This window comes from Gavialis gangeticus, unplaced genomic scaffold, assembly GCF_001723915.1.
Source record: "Gavialis gangeticus isolate Ggan-Ray unplaced genomic scaffold, GavGan_comp1, whole genome shotgun sequence".
Taxonomy (NCBI): Eukaryota; Metazoa; Chordata; order Crocodylia; family Gavialidae; genus Gavialis; species Gavialis gangeticus.
The window spans coordinates 24,124,485-24,144,589 of NW_017728993.1; the positions used below are offsets into that span (position 1 = coordinate 24,124,485).

Here is a 20,105-nt window from a genome sequence, read left to right on the forward strand (position 1 = left end):
TTTATCGTCTGGTGTGACGACCAAATTTCCTAACGTGTCCTGCGGGGGCCCCATTACCTGGAACCATGCCCCAGCCCCCCAACCATTTTCACTGCCCTAAATATGACATGCTTGGGGCAATCCATGTGAAGCTAAAGATCAAACAGGCTGTACTATTCCTACTGTAGTTGCTCTTTTCAATGAGAGCTATTCTGTTGGACCGAGATCCCCAGCCTTTGTTTCCCCCATCATCATAAATAGTGCATAAAGTACAGCAGGTAGCCTCATTCTCTGCCATCCTTTTTCAACCTGAAGAAACATGGATCCATGCAACGTAGCATTTCCTGCTGTCATGAGCAGTGTTGGAAGCTCTCACAGGCAACGCGTTGCCCTCAAGCCATGGGTTGGGGACCACTGTTTAAGACTAACCAGACTGTTTGTCTGTCATACCTGCCAGAATGCACTAGCCTGAGTAGTTATTTGCATTTCCAAAATGCCTGATCATGTACCATCAAAGCATCATGTAGACAATCAGGATTCTCATCATTTCTTTAAGGAAGGACCATCTTCTCTACTTCGCTGGCACTCACAATACCCTCCAGAGCATGGGGTAGTGGCTTCTGGTGCATCTCCAAAGCTGTTCTGCTCTTGGATGGTAGGATGTTCTGTACTAGGGATAAATCCTTTGCTGAAGATGTACAGCCTCCATGAGTTTCTTCCTGGGTTGTGTAAGCTTCAGCTTTCCTATTAGTTAACAATTGTCAAGATAAGGTACAGAGATTGATGTCTACGGTCCTGGTTCTGCCATAAATTCTTGGCTGGGGTGATCTCTAGTTGGCGATGGTCCTGCTTTGAGCAGGACTATGCACCAGAGGACTATAGACTAGGACTATGGAGCAGTCCATAGACTAGATGTGACCTCCTGAGGTCCCTTCCAACCCCCATTTTCTATGATTCTTTATGTGGCCTTGGATGAGTTTCTTAATCTCTCAGTGCCTCCATTTGTAACATGTGGAAGAGACTGCTGGAATAACTGGGAATTAGGAGGTGGTGTTCAATAATCATTGTAAGACGCCCAGAAGCTCTAGCAACTGGGAACATGTTGGTAAATGATTAGCTGCCCACAAACTAATGCCCACATAAGCAAAGTCCATGGACAAGTACAATATTCCATTAAAAAAATGTTGATATGAATATGGGAAATAAAGCCTTCCTGGCCTTATACCTTTTGCAGAGAATTACCCAGGCCATAGATACTCCAGAGTAATACTTTATGCTGTGCCCAGGGGCTTGCCTTAAGCCAGTGCATGCAGAAGCTGTCTTCTTATTATTTAAAGCTGCTAACATTTTGGGCAGGAGAAAAGCCTGAGTTTGAAGCTGTTGGACTGGTCTGACAGCCTCCTCTTTTAATGGCCTTCCAGGAAAGGGGATATCGTGGATCCAAACCTGAAGTCTCAGGTTAACACTTACAGGCTCCCTGTTGTGGTGAAGAGGATCGGGGCTCTCCTCCTGAAGCCAGTGGTAAGTCCCTCCACATTTATCCTCTTCCAGTGCTCCTCATGATGCTCACACAGTTACAGGCAGGGGGGAGGCATGGTCATCCATGAAGAAAGAAGATGCTCTATTTGGGGATGCTCTCCTGCTTTATGTTGTTGGTTTAGTGGTTGGTATAAAGGGCACAATTTGCTGAATTGCCCAGACAGCTGAATTTCACCCATATCATGTGCCTCTTTCTTACCCCTGTGAGCAATGAACATCAGGCAACCATAGGCCCTGGGGGCAAATACATTGTATTCCCGTTAGGGTATAAGCAAACATCATCTTTGGAGCAGGATCAACTGTGACCTGGGGCACGGCAGCCTGATACACTGCACTGCAATGTATGTGCTTTCAGATGCATAGCCAGCTTCTCATCAAGCAGCACAGCCACTCCAGGGTAATAAAGCAAGGCTTGCAAACCTTGCAGCACCAGCACTAGCGGTGCGCTTCATTCGTGCTGAACACCAAGAGCTCCACTACATTCAAAATTTAGTCACAAAAGTCAAAAGCAAGTCTCAGTGTTTCACAAGGGGCTTCTTTTCTTGGCAACTCAAGATCAAAAGCAAATATGCAATACCACATCTTGACCTCAGACATCCTAAGGCCTTGAGGACACTGGTTCATACCCATGGCTAACAAAAAGGCATAGAGTTTCGTCCTGACGACTGTCACATTTCTTTATTTGTTGAAAGCTATTTAACTAGGTGGAGCAGCATCCTGATGCCTGCAGAATAGAATATAAATAGGACCTGGGATTTAAAACATGCAGGGAAGTGGGTAGATGTGGCAGGAAAGAGTTGGAGAAATGGGTATTCCTCTTGTTTAAATGGGTACTATCCATGGCATGGAGTTGATACATAGAAATCAGCATTGCTTCAGTGACTTCAATCAGCTGAAGGTTGACTGGTCACTAATCAGCGGAAGGAACACATTAGAGGCCTCCATCTTGTATACATCCTCCATTATATAACATTTGGAGCAAACTTTGGGTAACCTTGCATAGAGACAGGCTTGGAAGGCCAAATTCCACGTTTTTGCTGATGTGAACAAGAAAGCACTGATTCAAGTGTTTGACGACAGTCACACAAACCAAGCAATTGAAATGCATAACCCTAAGGAATAGCACGCATTGCCAAGAGCTGGAAACCCAACTGATGCCACTTGCGGCCATCCCAGTTATACAGTTGTTACGTGCTTATCATAAACTCTTTGCTTAGCTGGGGAGGGGGGTGGTCTTCATGATCAACCCCTTTCATTAACGCATACCCAATCGGGTTGTAGATACATGCATGGTACTAAGAAGTTTGTGTGGTTTACACAGAATGGGTGCATCCAGACAAGTGTAGATGTGTGGTATGCAGTACCGCAGGCCCATCTGCAACACTGCACATGCAAATTAGCAGCATGGGGTGGTTTTTTTGGACACTGGGAGATCACGGTGTCAAAAAAACCTGAGCCTTAAAAAAGCAGAGTGGCACATGTGGTGGCAGCACGCGCTGCTGGAAACCGGAGCCATGCTCCAGCTGCCGGCCAGGTTTTAAGCTACCAGATTGCCACAGCTGCAGCCCCTGAAGGCCCTCAGGACCCAGGTAAAGCTGCCCAGATGCTGAGCCAGCCTCCTACCCCGGGCAATGTACCACGCGCCAGGGCGAGAGTGCACAGGCATTTCCTAGGGACATCTTGTGCCACTGCTGTTTGTCCCCAAGGAAATGCACATTCCCAATAATGGGGATGCACCCAATGATTGTAAACCTGGGGCAGTGGGGAATAATGGACCTGAGCTATTTGGAAAACTCAACAAGATCTCAGGGTTCATGGGGTCCGGCCTACACCCATCTTCCCAGGCGTGAGTGTGTGTTTGCGTTTCCATTGCCTGATCCAAATGCGAGTTAAACTTACCTTTAGCTTTCCAATAAAGTGATTCTCTTGAGAAGAGCCTGGTGAGCTTGTGCTCTATATTCCGAGGCCCTGTCCAGAAAAGCAAGCTCCCTTTTGTGCCAGTTTGGGGATAGAGGGCTTCCCTTCAGTCCGATCTGGTCCCACTGGGCCTGGATGACATGTTTACGGTCTTTCAGCAGTCCTCGTGAACACTGCTGCTTGGACTACACGCTGACGAGTTAATTAGTTCTCTTGGAGAAAGCGACCCTGAAATGCAGCCAAATAAATGAGCAGAGTGGAAACTCTGGACATCACAGGAGGCTGTTCTGCCTTTGCCAGGCAGTTGCCCTATTCATGTTGGCTCAGTGGAAGAGTACAGAGCGTAGTACAAGAGTGTACGAGGGGACTTTTCTTTGACTTAGTGCTTCTTCAAATGGACAAATGGAAGCCGCTCCATGCCCAGGTCTGCTCAGACCATGTCCTGTCAGGGAGGCCAGGACTGATCGTGCCTGGTCGACCCAGGTTTGCTACGGTGCTCCAGAGTCTGAAGGTTGCGTGTGAACCCCTTGCTCTTAGACCCAACAGGGGGGAACAAATCCAGAACAGCCTTATGGACTCCAGCGGGTGTGGGATTCGCACTCCCATCCTCTCTGCAACGTGCCCCTGGCATGGAATAGGCCAGTCCTTGGACCACCCAAGATGAGCATCGTTGGGCCTCGTCCAGCCTTGAGTTTCCTTGGAGGGTTTTTCTCTCCTATTCAAGCTACGGTTTCTTTCACTCAAGCATGCTGTTGAATGAATACCCCTGCTTAGAGGACTTTGCCAGATCTTGACTGTTCTGCTATCGACTAATCCCGAATTTTGTTTTCCCTTCTAAGTATCCGCGAATCGCCAGAGATCTGAACGCGCTGTGTGGAGTTGGGTAAGTGGCTCTGTGCAAATCTCATCAGCAGCAAACGGTAAAGTTTGCTCCAGATTGGGAGGGTCCTTTTGGAGCTGTATGTGCAATGGGAAGGAAGACCGGGCTCCCCCAGATGTGCATTTGAGGAACTTGGTTATCAGATTTGTAGCCGTGCTCATGTGACCTCACGGGATTTAATGCTCCCTGGTTTGCACCCTGAGTTCAGCCTCTCCTGTACCAGGCTAGGCTTGCTATTATCTTAGCAATGTCTGCAGATATGTTTGTACCTGGATACGCCTTTCTGTGTCTCCCCATGGTCCCTGCAAGAGATAGGACTTTTCTGTACCACAGTGGGATGCCTGATTTTAATTTGTATCCCAGGTGCTTCACACCCACTTCTTAGCTAGTGTCTAAGCAGGACATTTAAGCACTCACGCATAGTCCTTAGGGTATTATATTTCATGCTCCAGTGTGTGGATTTAAAGCCCATTGAAGCTAATTGAAAGACTCCACTTGAGGTCAGTGGGCTTTAGACCAGGCTCTGGAAATATAGGGCTTCACTATAATTAATGCTTGACCCACCTCTCTTGAAATCAGCAAAGGTCTTTCCAGTTGAATTAGGGGGATTTTAAATTGCCTTCATGCTTTTATTCTGGCTGAATGGAACGGCCATACCAGATATTTTACATAGAAATAGGTATTCTCACACCCCTATTTAGAGCTGACCTTCAGGGTCAACCTTAAACCAGCCTGAGCTATCTGAGCTGCCCTTCCTTGTCTCTGTATCTTCCACTATACTTCGTCCAGTAGCACCTTTCTACGAATCAGCTCACCCACTGCTCGTCTCTCCTATGCTTGGCTCTAATTCCAAGCAATACAGATAGGAAGTGGGGTGCAGAAGGGCTGGAAGTCAGGAACGTGGAGTTGTGGGGTTGCTGCGGGCTGACTTAATGTGTTTGAGGCTAGGTGATTTCCAGACATGTTACAGGCAGGAGATAGTTGAGAAGCAGGCTTGACTTTAGCCCCAGAAGTTCAGCAGAGCTTCAGGGCAGCAAGCCTGGAGGTGTCCCATATAGATAGTCAGCATGTATGAACCTGCATGCTAGCAGTGTGGACATGCCCATTGCTTCTCTCTTACTCCTATGCCAAAAGCATTGCACCCATCTCACTATAACATTCATACCTGCCTCTTGTAGAGTGTGTTTAATCAGCTGATTTCAAAGTACTTCATACGGGAAATCAGTTGGAGAAACTGAGGCAACAGGAAGTGGCGCAGAATCCTCTAGCAGCGAACCTGAGAATAGAATCGAGTTTCCTGAATCCCCACCAGGTCTTTTTTACCTTGTTGGGCACTCTTCATATTTCAGGAGCATAAACTATGTAAACTATAGACTTTTTTTTAACCCATTCTCTTATAAAGGATAAGGAAGCTTTTTAAGTGATGGTGCCATTGAGATACTTAGCAAGTGATCAAAGTCTTTGTTTGTGCTCGGGTGACTTCTTTTTTTGAGATTTCTTTTTAATATTCCTTTAAGATAATTGCAAACTGTAGCAGTTCATGGGGTGTGTGGAGGGGGGGCGGGGAATCAAGGAAGAAGTGGGATTTTAAAATAATAATATGCAAAGCCATTTATTAATCACATTAGCTGATCTCTGCTACAGAAAACTGAGGGAGAGACCCATAAAGATGGTTAGACCAAGAGGTGTTCTAGCATAGGAGAATTATTAGCTACGTGATTTTTAATCATAGATCTAACGCATTGGATGATGGTTGACTGACCTTCAACCTGTCTCTCTGGGCTAAATGTTACCTGTCTTTCATTTTGCATTATTTTTTCTTTTTAATCATTCCAAACTATTTGAAGGTTCCTGAGTAGGCTGGGGTGTGAGAATAAAGCCCAGGAGAGATGGATCTGATAGCAGGAGTGAGAAAGATGTACAAGGTTCAGGATGATGGAGGGCTTCATTAATGGCACTGTAGGTTTCACCACACCCTGTGCATGTATCCATGTGGATACTTTCCGTGAGGTAATTATGCTGCCAGTTGCAGCAGAACGTAGAGATGCCCTGTGCCAGCACTTAACCAGCTGCTAACTTAATGGAAGTGATCTTGGCAAGCAGCATAGAGAGACATGCAAGCTAATTACCCCTGCCAAGAAGCAGAGTAAAAGCAGGTCACCAGGGGCACCTGTACATGTAATGGAGTTTAATCCTTGTTAAATTACATAGGTTTATAAAATTTAAATTGGTTTATTTTGGAGCATTGCGTCAGTGTTTGCACGTACTAGGTTTTTGAACTAATTAAGTCTGGTCCCCGGCCAGTGCTGCAGGAGAGCAAAACAGTCCCACACTGTCCCACATACTGTGCCCTCCGACACAGCTGTGGGAGCAGGAAGCCAGCACATGGCACAAGAAAAAAAAAAAGCAGCAGCAATTCGAAAGCAGAAGCAATTCAAGAGGGTGAACTACAAAAAAGTTGCACTGCCATCTGGTGGACAAAGTGGTGCATTACACAACTTTGAATGCCTTTGTATTTGCACACAATGAATCCATGGATGTGACGCTTTAATTCACCAAACTAAACTATGTCCGAGGAGTTTTACTTTAATATGCCAGAAAGACTTTTAAAATGTCCAGAAAACCCACTTGTGCAAACAGTCACACTGTTGCAATGCAAGCAAGGGCAAAAAATATGGCATGTACAAATGCATCATGACCTTTGTCCAGCTATCTTGGACTCCTTCCAGCACCTGCATGACCTTGCTTTGAAGCCAGCTCTGTATCTCTCCTGCAGCACAGACCTACACCATGTGTGTGCTTGCATATGATGGAATCTAAACCTGAGAGAATGAATTTGGGGGTAACCAGTAGGAATTTTACTTTCCATGTCCACCACCTAGACAATACAATAATATATCTTCTAAGTACACTAAATACCAAAAAGCTCTTTAAATGCTTGCACAGGTTGCAGGAAGGCGTGATCCATAACATGGATGTAGTCGCTTGGCCTGGAATCATCATAGTCCTTTTAATAGAGCTTGTATGTGCATTTAATTAGTTTCTAGGCTGCAATGGCATCAGCTAATTAAGTCCCTGAATTTTCCAGGTCAGCCAAAAATCTGTGGAAACAGCATGCTGCAGTGGAGGTAATATGCTTTTTCTCACTTAGAAGTGGCAAGTGCTCGTTGAGATTTTGTATGATCTCACATCAAGGTTTTTAAGCAGCATTTTTCAGTCCTGCACCAGGCTGTGTGGAAATAAAGTAGACATTGAGAAGGAAGCCTTCTGGAAGAAACCATGAGATTACAGAGATCTAATGCATGCACAAGCCTTCAGTTCACTGCAGGAAAGGGAGAGATTATATGCTGTTTGGACTTTGCCCAGGCAGGAAAACACTCTGTAACATCCTTTCCTTTCCTTGTTGAAGCAGTACATAGCTTCAAGCACTGGATCCTACTGTTAAATCACATGCATGTGGGAACGAGGATCGGCTCCAGGACCCACACCTTCAAGCACATGGCTTTCACCACTTGAGTGCAGTCTGATCCTGCTGGCCTTGCTTAAAATTGGGAATCAAGGATAAAAGGTCCAGGCCCCTGCTACAGCAAGTGTGGCAAAGTGGGAACTCCCTGACTAGCCACAGTGTTTTTCTCGTCTGCCACACTTTGTTGTTCAAAAATTAAGGTCTTAATTGCCCTTCGTATGCCCTGTTCTCCTAGGCCTATGTATGCAGCTCCAACCACCCCTATACTGCATCCCAACCCTCGCAGATGTTCCTAAGAGCCTGAGGCCGGCTCAGCTCATCCGTGTTAGGCCTCTCGCTTTCCACCCTATTACAGGCCACACTCATACCTCCTCCCTCTCACTGAGAACTCTCTCACTGCACCGCCTCTCACACGGTCACTCTCATACTGCCCCTCCTTTTCCCAGGGCCACACTCACCCTGCCCTCACCTGGAGGGTGCTGGGGCTTCTTTTCCTGTGTGACCGCCGAGTTTCCAACACCCTGTCATGTGCGGCCTTAGACCGAGCAATGGGTGTCGTACGTCTTCCCAGTTCCCATGATTGGCAGAGTTGCTGGTCACTCCAGGAGTCATCTTCCCCTATCTCACCTGCCACGACTTTGAGTGTTCCCAGTGCAGGGGTTGACTATCCTGGGTCCCTCTGCAGCCCACAGTTTGCCCAACGGTCACTTGCGGAGCTCCACCACCCCTACACCCCGACCTCATGCCACCTTGGTGGATCCCGCCGTGTTCCCGGCCGCGTCCCCTCACTCCTATGAGTATGGCACCTCTTGGGTTTCTTCCTATCAGCATGTGATTCTTGGAGCCTGCTCGGCTCACCCTCTTCACGGGTCCTCTGTAACCGGAGGTCCTGCTCGTGGAACCTGCTCTTGACCCAAGCACTCCGGCCCTCGGGTTCAAATTGTCTCCTGACGCCCTGTGGGCTATGTTCCCTAGCCGTCTCTCTCTCTCTCAACCCCTTCACCTGGGGAAACAAAAACGCAACTTAAGAGAAAACACAAGACACTGCCTCTGTCGCTACCCTGGGAATCAGGAAAGCTCCCTTCCTTGCTTCCCCACGGCAGAGGTCACGGTAACTTTGTTCCCCTGTAATATCGCCAGGGAAAACTTCCTCCCTACTAGACCAATCCTAGTATACCCCTGTAAGGGTTGTCCACTTTGTCATCCTAGTTCCTTTCGTGAGCTTTGTCCGCCCCACTTCTCTCCCTCCTGCAACGTCCTCCCCTCCAATTGATCTGTAGTGCCCCTGTGTAGGGTTGGTCACCCCTTTTATGGGCAACGTACGTGCTCTGCTTGCCCGACACCCTCCCTGGGCTCTTGCTGAGCTCTCTCCGAAGGGGTCACCTCCTCCTCCTCCCAACCATGCCCAATACTCCCACCTGTTGTACCATAGGTTCTGGCACACCTTTCTCCGGTGTTCCTGTTGTTGCTGATGCTGCAGCCTCCAGGGTGTTTCTAGCCTGCTTTGCCTGCTGGTGGCTTGTCTGCTGCTGCTGCTGGGCTTAAGATCAGGAGTTTCTCCTGACTCCTCGTCCGACCCTTCTTCTCTCCTAAAGGGTTCCTGGAGTGGGTCCAGAGTCCGCACACTGCTCCGGTCTGTTCCTTCTCCTCCACGCCTCTGTGGCAAGCACCCCCAAAGGTGCTCCGCCACAGCAAGAAAACCCATTCATAACCTGATCGCGCTTAATCCCCAAACTAGTTAGAATTCCCCTCCAATCCCACAATTGCTATGGGAAGGCTGTCTAAGGATCTCATTCATCCGATGGCTAGGAAAGGCTTTGTCATTTCCAAACTAAAATGTATTTATACAATGCTTCAGCCCATCTGTCCTTTTGCCAGCATTGTCCATGAGCCTAGATAGCTCTACTCCTTCCCTGGTGTGTACCACCATTGTGTATTGATAGAGAGCAATTGCGTTACCTCTCAACTTTTTAATCTCCTCTTGTAATGGATTTTTTTCACCCCTCTGCTCCTCCTGTTGGTCCTCTTTGTGCCTGGACTAGTCTGACTCTGTCTTTCCAATTACAGCTTCAACCATCAGCTCATGCAATTCTAGAAAAGCCAGGCAGGCAGGACCATCACAAAGCCATCTAGTCCAGGCCCCTGCTCGAGGCAGGACCAGTCCGGTGTCTCTCCAACCTGATCTTAAAAACAGCCCAGGATGGAGATTCAACAACCTCTCCAGGCAGCCTGTTCCAATGTTTGACCACCCTCATCATGTGAAAGCTCCTCCTAATCTCCCACTTACATTTGGAAATGCAGTCATGCTTCAGCAGGTCCTGACAGTCCACCTAGTAGACGGCAGTTGGGCAGAGACAAGCCAGTGGACTGAACTAAAACCAAAATCATTGCAACAGTTTAAATAAAGGATAAGTCCCTCATTGCTTTACTTCGAAGGACACTTTTCCTCCAATCAGCTGGAGTTCAGAAGTGGTCCCATGCAACTGTTTGATAGAGTTGTACATGGGTGATCCACAAGCCCTTGTCTTAACCCTACTTAGCTCTTACCTGGATTCTTCTGCAGGGACAGAGCTGGGGAACTCTTGAACTGCGAAGTTTTTTCCAAGTTGAAACTTGACCTTTATCAAACTTGCATTAGGACTCAAAGGCTTGTTTTGTTTCTTCTCAATATTTTCATTGAAATGATTATCAAGTTTGGTGTTACTAGGAACCGGAGCTCTTCAGGAATTATTTTTTAAAGTATTTTTCTATCAAAAAAAATCACGTGTTTTTTTTAAACCATTTTTTAAAATAAAAAACTGCCGTTTGATTAAACTGCTGTTAAGGAGGATACTCCAGCCAAGGATGGACTTTGTGGCTGGCATTAGAGAGACTCAGGGAATAGCCCAGAATTTAGATTTGTATCAAAATTCTGGGTTTTCTTTTCCCCCTTTCTCCTTTGATATCAGAACGACTGACTCTACCATCAACTAACATGCAACAGTTGTTCCTAATGCTGTCTCCCTTCCCCTCCAGGCTTATCATAAAGAATTCATTGCAAAATGGAGGAAGCTGCAGCTGGATGTCATTTTGTGTCCCGCATTGGGCCCGGCCTTTAACGCTGGCTATCCTGGAAAGCTCTTTGGTAATTCCTCGATATCATAAAAAAGACATAGAAAAGTAGGGCTGGAAGGGACCTCCACTGAGTCCAACCCCTGCCTGAGGATCAGCCCTGTCCAAACCATCCCACACAAAACCATCATCTAACTTCTTTGTAAAACTACCATCAGCCCCAACATGACACCAGACATCACACCCAAACCTGCCGCAGATGAAGCAGGGGGACCACGGCAGCCAACAGCCAAAGAGGTTGTTAAAAGACACTCAGTCCATCCAAGGTAGAGGCCATGTTTCTGCTAGTCTGACCATGGGGTAAGCTTCCTTCCTGACCCCAAGTATGGCATTGGTCTGACCCCGAATGGAGGGGCAAGACCCTCTAACTAGGACCCTTCTTTAAGGCCCAGCAGGAGCACTGGCACAGCCCAGTCAAAATCCCCAGCCTTGACTACAGCCAACATCCAACGCCTCTGAGGAAGGCATAAAACCACCCTGACCCAGCAGAAAAGGGGGAAAGGGCAACTAGCAAAGCCCAGGAGCCTGGGAAATACCAATAGCAGAACAAAGGCATCGCTACACCTAGGTTATCCCCCAACAGTGGTTGTCCAGTGTCTTCTTGAATGCCTCCAGTGATGGAGAGTACACAGCTAACCTTGGCCTCTATTCCCCTGCCTCCCGAATCTATCAATGAAAAAGTTTGTCCTAATATCCAGTCTGACCCTACTTTGCTGCAACTTCAAGCTACTGGTCTTGCTCTTAACATGAAGTTATCCCAGAGGTATTGGCAGGCATGCAAGCCTTCTTTGCAAGGTGGCCTAAACAGGTCCCCTGTCATCTGTTACCAGCAGGATCCTCTCTGTTCAGAGAGTTCAGTAAACCTAGGCGATGCCTCTAAAGTTAAGTGGAGCTAAGCCTGATCCATGATTAATCTCCATGTCATCTCTTCCAGCTGCCACTTCCTACACCAATCTGTACAATGTCCTAAACTTCCCCGCTGGAGTCGTGCCGGTCACCACTGTCACCCACATTGATGAAGAAGAGCTGAAGGATTACAGGGGGCATTATGGGGACCTTTGGGACAAGCGGCTGAAAGAGGTCAGTTTGCATTGGAGGGGACAACTGTGCATCGGTGATAGGGGTCCTGCCTTGTCAGAATGATTCCCTCGGTGGTTTGGAAGGGAAAGTGGGTGTTGAATTTCCCAGTGCTGGGATTGCCTGCTATGAGGGCTACAAAACGAGGCAAAGAGCAATGGAAGGGAAGTGCCCGCATGAAAAGAGATGGCAATGAATATATAATATCTCTCCATTTTCTTGCTAGAAATGGAGCAAGACCTCATAGTCAAGTCCCCGGGCTGGTGTGAATTGCATAACTCCGTTGACAGCCACACATCAGACGTCCCCCAGATGAGCTCTGGGCTCCTGCACCCAGCACCTGCTGGCCGTGCCTTTGCCCTTCTCAGGAGGCCACATGCCTCACATCAGGCTAGTGGTGCCTCAGCCCCTGGGTAACCTTATGCCACTCGTGTCTCTGCTGCAGGCCGTGGAAGGAGCCGTGGGGCTGCCCGTGGCCGTGCAGTGTGTGGCCCTGCCGTGGCAAGAGGAGCTGTGCCTCCGGTTCATGAAAGAGGTGGAGACGCTGGCCCACGGGAGAAGGCAAAGCCTGACCTATCGAGACCCGTAGCACTAAGCACCTTCCTACTCATCCACGAAACATTCATGGCAGTTGCTGCCTCTCTTAATGGCCAATAAATGCCTTGAAAGCCCTTTGTCTTCCTCAGCTGGTCAGACACATCCCAGTTCCGGTCAAACACCACTGTGTTCGTCTGCATCAAACTTAAGCAAGGGGTTAGAAAGGATGGATACTTGGCTGAGAGGCTGATAGCTAGCTGGGAAGCAACGGAGAGTGTCTGGACCTGCTGATTTGAACACGTCCAGCCCCTCCAGAACCTCCCTGACTCGGTCGTCTCTGACCCTAGGCCTGGCACAGTCTCTCCTGAGTCCATCCTGTATCCCAGTGGGGGGGATGTCCCGGTCCCTGCTCCAAAAAATGGAGGCAAAGAATGTGTTAAAGAGGTCAGCTTTACCATCTGGTACAACCACTAGATTGCCAAGCATGTCTTGCAGAGGCCCCACATTGCCTGGTGCCTCTTTTTACCCACTATGTATTTAAAAAAAGGACTTTTTGTTGTCCTTGATACTTGTTGCTAGCCCTAATTCTGTCTCTGCCTTGGCCTTCCTAACAGCCCCCCTACAGACTCGAGCGATGGAGGTATAATCCTCTTTGGTGATAGCACCCCTTTCACTAGATACACGCCTCCTTTTTGGCTTTCAGGTGTTCCTGAATGCCTTTGGCAAGCCAAGGGGGCTTGTGAACACTCTTGCCCCCTTTGACTCATGTTGGGTTATTCTTCCACTGCTGCCTTCATCTGCCTTTGCAGACATTAAGAAGTTTGCTTTCTGCCTCCCCCCACTCCACCACTAAAGTCGCTGCATTGCGTTGCGTTGCGTTGCGTTGCGTTGCGTTGCGTTGGACTACTCTTCACCTGATACCTCCCCTTTGACCTTACCACCATGGGTGACCCTACCAGGAGTACAAGACTCCCAACAGTGATGCTCTTAGGATCCTTGGTACATGCAAGCCTCTCTGCCCCGCCAAGGTGGCAGTCCATGGAGAGGAAGGAGGAGGAGGGTACAAACAGTCAGTGAATGCCAGGATTGCATTGTCTTAGCTGGGACTGCATTAGGAAAAGGGCTCTTTACAGTCCTGGTGCAAGGGACAATTTGTGCTTAAAAAGAGATCTGGTGTTGGTATGAGACCGGGAGCAAGAAACTTCCAGGTCAATGTTCGCTCTCCCCGGACGGCACGCGCTGTTGTCATTTCTGAAGACGAGCATCCATGCAGCTCTTCAGTTTTATTAGAGATAGAGTTGGGGCAGCTGTAGTCTGAAGGAGGGTTCGGCTGCTGGGCACTGACTCCCACTGGACCATGTTTGCATCCAACGAGAGGTTTGCCTTGGAGCCCCTTGGAAACAACCCTGCTCAGACCTTGGCCCTGGGGTTGATGCAGACATTTCAGGCTCTGGGACAGCTGGTCCGCTCATCCGGGGCTCAGTCACGCTGATGCCTGGGGCTAGAAGGAAGATTAGGACCAAGGGCAGCATTTTCCTGGGCTGGGGGTCTGCAGTGGACCTCCAGTCCCAGAGCTGCCCCTGGTGGCATTGCTCTTTGTCTGCCATGGGGGGTCTGTGCCCTTCCAACCAAGTTCCTCTGAAGTCCTGTTGCTTCCTAGACGTCGGTGTCCCCAGCGCAGGGTGTCCAGTGTCCTCTGGGCAACATCTCCCATCCTCCACCGCTCCTCTTTGGCTCTACTCTTCTTTCAGAGTAGCAGCTCCTGGGGTGTCTCTGGGATCTCCCCAGACTAAACACAATGCTTGTCTTTGGCTTGATCCTAGCCCATTTTCTCTTCCCCTTATTCCTCCATGCTCCTACGGAGCCTACCCGGCAGAACAGCCTTCCTGGAGCCCTGGGCCTGTGTCTACAGCCAGATCCCACACATGCAAGCAGCACTTCTACCACATCGTGATTCCTGTTCCCATAGAGCTTCAAACCAAGAGAGCACATGTTTTATGGCCTCCTCAGGTCCTCTCTGCCTACTTTCCAGACCATCTTCCTTTCTGAAAGCCACCCAAATCCTCTCCATCAGCATCTGGTTCTGAACCAAGCCTGATATTCAGGTGCAGCAAGATGAGGTTGAGCCCCGGACTGGGGGTATAACCCCTTTCCTTCCCTCCATTCTGGGCGCACAGGTTGGATGACCCTGAGCCCTTGTGCTAGCAGCTGTGGCCTAGGCAATGGTGTCCCCTGCTTTCCTGCTCTATTTTGTAATCCTAGCCCAGGATCAACAGGCTGCATGATAGCATGATCCATCTTCCTATGTTGTCAGGAAGCTCTCCTACCCCCGACGTCCTTGCCTTCACTCTCGCTAGCAGGGCTGTTGCAATGGCAGGCCCAGGAGGTGCGGGGTACCTAAAGGGTGATGGCAGAGAGGATGAAGATGGGTTTTTCTTTGTAGCTGCAGGCGACAGGACTAGGAGCAATGGCCTCAAGCTGCAGCAAGGGAAACTGAGGCTGGAGATGAGGAACTTTCTGACTCGGAGAGCAGTCCCGAATTGGAGCAGGCACCCAGGGAGGTGGGGGATCTCCATCCCAGGAAGTTTTCAAGAGCAGGGTGGACAGACACTCAGCTAGGATGGGTTAGTGAAGGATGCTCCTGCCTTGAGCAGGGGCTGGACTAGATGTGACCTCCTGAGGTCCCTTCCAGTCTTACTTTCCTATGCCCCTGGGTGGTTCGTATTGTGTTGCACAGGGAGGAAGAGCTAGCCTCCTTTCTGGGTAGCGGTCCTACCCCTGTGTTTCTATTTAGGGCTGATTCACTGGGGCCTGGGACAGACATTGCATAAACCGGTTTGACCCAAATCACATAAATCTGATCCTTCATTCAACCAGGTTTATCTCAAACCAGCTTCTGCCATTTTCAAACCAGTTTATGTGCACTGAACATCTGTTCTGTTACAGGTTTAAACCTGTTTCTGATCCCTTAAACTGGTTTATGTGTCATGTCTGTCCCCAGCCTGGAAGGAAAGCCCCATTGGGGCAAGTGGACCTGTAGGGGCCTCTCTGAACAGCAGGGATTTGGTTTCCCGGAGGTCCCTTCCCCTTGTGTAAACATTTCTGTTTTCCCATTGCTCTTTGCTCATGAGTCCCAGGCAGGACTAGAGTATCCCTGCAAATCCCCCTCCGGCCTCCCGCTTGTCAGTAGCTCTCTGGAGCCCACAGCAGTAGCAACAGCAGCTCCCAGGCAAAGGGAAGGGGCTCACCATGATCCAGGGGAAACTGAGGCAGCTGCTGCCAGAGGTGGAAGTGGACCCTCGCACCATCTCAGTCCTGCTCTGTGGCTTGGCTGCAGCCGTCCTGGTGCTGAATCGGGTGAGGAGGAGACGGATCCAGGAGAAGATCGAAGAGGCGAGGAGGGGGCGGGAGAGGGGCTTGGCTCAAATGGAGAAGGCTGCTCGTCTCTTCAAGCAGCAGGTAAGTCTCCCCCGAGGGGCGGGGAAGAGGTTGCCCTCAGGACGTGATGGGGCCAGGTTCTCGGTAGCAAAATAGAGCAATAAATCCACGGACCAGCTGATCCAGGGCTTCTGAGCATGGGAAGGAAAAGTCCCCGCGTGACGTGTGGGGTTTGCTGCAGGTTTCTCACCTTCCAGCTTGATGCAGGGCCCCCTGGGAAGGACGGGGCATCTGCTCCTCTTCAACCTCAGCCTCTGCATTGCACTAAATCTTTCCGCCTGCTCATGTCTCACCCCTCCTCATCCACTTCACCCCCATCCATCAGCTCCGACTCCCTCTGTAAAAGGACCCTGCACTGCCTCCTCGATCCGTTTGCAAGTATTTGTCTCCATCCGAGGAGCTAAGCGCTGATCTGCTCCTGGATGTAAAACCCAATCTAGGCAGGATTATTAGGCCAAGATACAGAGCAGAAACCTGAGACTCCAGATTGTCACTACTGCATCCCAAGCATAACCAAGGAGCCTCGATCACTGTGCTCAGGACTCCAGTATGTTGCCCTGAGGTTCAATTTTATCCCCCTTTCCCGGTGCGGGTGAGCACTGAAATCTGCATTTCTGTACCCCTGGATTTCAACTGGGGGGCACAAACACTGCGCTGTCAGACGTCAGACTTGGCTTTATTATGAAGCAACCTTGACTTTCCCAATTGTTGATTCCCCCCCGCCCCCGTGTTATTCCAGCTGGCAAGCTAGACGTTATCTAATTACAACATCAGGAACAAATAAAACTGACCAAGAGAATGGAGGCTAGCCGCCTTAGCATGACTAATCCCGCACGTTATCATGTTGCAGCACTGGGAGCACATGAAGCAGCCCCGTCTCGCTTGGTCCCCATGCGACCGGGCACCTGGGGATTTCCATTTGTCTCTTGAATATATTGTAGAGGCTGGTTAAAGTCCAGAGAAGTGCACATGCACATGCACACATGCATGGGCACACATGCACAAGCACACACATGGGCACACATGCACACACCCAGAAATACATGCACACACCTACACATGTACACACCCAGAAATACATGCACACACATACAGAGGCACAGATGCACGTGCATGCACACACACACACACGTGCATGATGTAAAAAGAACGTTATCAATGTCCAGCCTGCTAAAATGAGGAGGTGCAACTTTTCTTCGGCCCCCTTGTGCATATTGCATTCAGACAGGGTCCATAAGGCCAAGTCCCAGCCTCTCCAGACTCCTGGCCCCAGCTGACACCCATCCATCACCCCGTCCATCTTTGATCCCCTCTACATTCAAGCCCGTTTCCTCCCCGCTGTCAGGAGAAGGTCGCTGACACGCAGGGGAGACAGGCTGCCTTCTCCCGGTCCCACGGCCTGGCTCGGTGCTGGGGAGCAGTCTTGATAAGGATCATCCATCTGAGCTCCACCCTGGAGCGTGAGGCTGTGGGAGGCTCTAGATCAGTGTTTCTCAACCCTCAGGTCACGGCTCAAAAGTGGGTCGCAAGAATATATGAAAGGGTCGTGAACAAACTTTAAAAATAAATTCTCCTTTAAAGGAGAAAATCATGGGAAGCGGTGGGTTTTCCCTTGCAGGCTGGCAGAGATCCTGCCTGAAAGAGGTTGCTTGGGGGCCCCCCATGCCCCACATACACCCACCCCCTGCCCCACACACTGGGGGGCTGGCGCCTGGGGGCAGAGGGCAATGGGTTGGTTGTGAGGGGCATCAGCAGGGCCAGGGGGCTGTTTTCTACTTAAACAATTTCCCAGGTCAGGACTGGCCATCAATGTTTACAAACATGTCCTGGTACAGAAAAGGTTGAGAACCACCCGTCTGGTCCAACCCCCTGCTCAAAGCAGGACCAGCCCCAACTACATCATCCCAGCCAAGTTTTTGTCTACCCAGGACTTAAAAACTTCCAAGGATAGAGAGTCCACAACCCCTCTGGGTAACCCATCCCAGTGCTTCACCACCCTCCCCATTAAAAGGTTTTTCCTAATATCCAACCTCAACTTCCCTTGCTGCAGCTGGAGCCCATTGCTCCTTGTCCTGTCATCTGCCCCCACTGAGACCAGTCCAGCTCCGTCCTCTTTGCAACCCCCGGCGGGGAGGTGGAGGCTGCTATTCAATCCCATTGCCATTGGCCTGTTTGTTCCTTGAACAGGAGACGATGGGAGTGGTGAGGCCATGTAGGCAGGAAGTATGGGCTGGAAGGTGCTTACAGCACGTCAGCTTCTGTAACCAGCAGCACACAAGGCCGTGAGATGGCTAGCACTGCGTCTGGCCACCATTGTCTGCTTCATCCAAGGGACCTGGTGCACATTTGTAGCTGGGCCCACTGCGGGTGGCCTCTGGCACAAGCCCAGATTGAGATTTGAGCTGAATGTTGGTAGAGCAACAGCAAGATGCCTTATCTGCCCTGCCACCTGCCCCTTCCAGACATTGGGATCCCTGCGGCATTCTCCTGACTGCAGCAGGACTCCACCAGGGCTAAATTCACAACACTGCTTATAAACCCAATGTAGCACCATCTTCCTTCTGCAACAGTAATATTTATGCTCCATGCAGAACCCAGGGGTCCAGTCCAGTCACATCCTCTCCCTGTCGCTGGTGGAGCTGGGTGAGAAACTGAAGGAAGGTTCCCTGTCTCCAGAAAGCATCCTCTACACCTACATGGACAAGGTCAGTGCTTCAAAAGACCGTAGCTATTGATGCATAATAAGAGCTGTTTGCCTCTCGGCACCTCCCATGCACAGATCTCAAAGCCTGTAGTGCTTTAAGACCCTCTGTAGCAACTCAGAATTGTTGTCCCCAATTCCCAGATGGGAAAGATGAGGTCCAGGCCATCATGGCAAGGTGCTGGATGCTCCTGCACTAAATCATAGTACAAAAGGCATGAACAGCAGGTGCCCACCTCTTATGTCTCTAAACTACAAGTAGCACATGATCTCTGGGAGATAGGTCAATATGTTGAATCTACATTTGTGAATCTAGGTTGGGGGACGTTTATGGAATCAGCTAATGCCAATGCAAGTATAGTTTTACTTTATGTTCACAATACGTTCTGTACCTGCCAAACATAAAGTATTGCCAACTCTCATGATTTTTGGCATTGTTCTTAAAATCTATGCTTCGGGAATGTGAAAAACATAGCTTTCTTTTGTGTGTGCATACACACACACACACACACACACACACACACACACACACACACACACATTATATAGCTATATCTATTATATATCAATATATAGATATAGATATATATGTGACGGGGTCCATTCCTGGGCCTGTCTAATGTAGGCCTGACCCTCTGTCTCTGGGCTACCCACCCACCTTTCTCGCCTGCCATGCATTTATGGAACAATAATTATGATGTTACTCAGGTGGGAGGCTGCTCATTTACAACCCCAGCGCCAGGGGTTGCTATCCACTGCTCCGAACCTCCCCTGCATGGTGGCCCATGCCTCATAGATGGTATATAGATGCTGAGCTGAGCCCTAGGGCACTGGGTCTGCTCACTCCCTATCACCGCACCCCCTGGTGCTGGGGTCTGCCCACCTCCTGTTGCTGTGCCCCTTGGCATTGGGGTCCGCCCCCTGTCTCTGCACCCCCTGGTTCTGGGGTACGATTGCCCCCTGTCATAGCGCCCCCTGGCACTGGGGCTCTGCACAGTAGTGTACCCCAATGAGGCCTCTTCCTCCCCCAATAGCCTCAGGCCAGTGCACCGGATAAAACAACATCAATATGAGCCCCCTGAGCCATAACATAGTACAAGTCCTACACACCATACTCTGGCTCCTTAAAAACCCCAAAGCGCTCCCCAAGTATTGAGTACCTCCCAGCTCTGAGTACCTTGTCGACTCCTGGAGCCTCGCTAGCCATAGCAGCCACCTGGCCAGCAGCCACAGTGCTCCCAGGTAGTTCTGCTGTGCAGGAGCCCCCTTCCCCTGGCAGCTTGGCAGAGGTCTTCCCCCGCCAGCCTCAGCCCTGGGGTTTATATGGGCCCAGAGCCCTCTCTCCTTCCCACCAGCTGACTGGCCTGGGTGGCTGGGCTTTTAACGCCTACCCTCCTAGTATTTGATGTTCCTATAGACTCAGGTCTTAAAGGGGCAGCCCTGCCTCCTAGTAACAGGGC

At 49.7% G+C, this 20,105-nt stretch overlaps 2 protein-coding genes across 3 annotated transcripts in view; both read left to right on the forward strand.

The window, feature by feature from the left end:
• Positions 1-12,640, forward strand: part of LOC109286695 (vitamin D3 hydroxylase-associated protein-like) — a 43,014-nt gene extending 30,374 nt beyond the window's left edge. The window contains exons 11-16 of the mRNA XM_019501367.1: positions 1,401-1,500; positions 4,275-4,318; positions 7,404-7,443; positions 10,797-10,905; positions 11,827-11,972; positions 12,415-12,640. Of these exons, the coding sequence (XP_019356912.1) occupies positions 1,401-1,500; positions 4,275-4,318; positions 7,404-7,443; positions 10,797-10,905; positions 11,827-11,972; positions 12,415-12,558 (583 nt within the window). The 3' untranslated portion in view covers positions 12,559-12,640. The remainder of the gene's footprint in view (positions 1-1,400; positions 1,501-4,274; positions 4,319-7,403; positions 7,444-10,796; positions 10,906-11,826; positions 11,973-12,414) is intronic.
• Positions 12,641-15,531: 2,891 nt separating this feature from the next.
• LOC109286697 (vitamin D3 hydroxylase-associated protein-like) overlaps positions 15,532-20,105 on the forward strand; it is a 23,001-nt gene continuing 18,427 nt past the window's right edge. Inside the window, exons 1-2 of one of the 2 annotated variants that reach the window (XM_019501370.1) lie at positions 15,532-15,965; positions 18,536-18,649. In XM_019501370.1, the coding sequence (XP_019356915.1) occupies positions 15,756-15,965; positions 18,536-18,649 (324 nt within the window). In that variant the 5' untranslated portion in view covers positions 15,532-15,755. The remainder of the gene's footprint in view (positions 15,966-18,535; positions 18,650-20,105) is intronic. The other variant, XR_002094652.1, reaches the window with a different exon arrangement.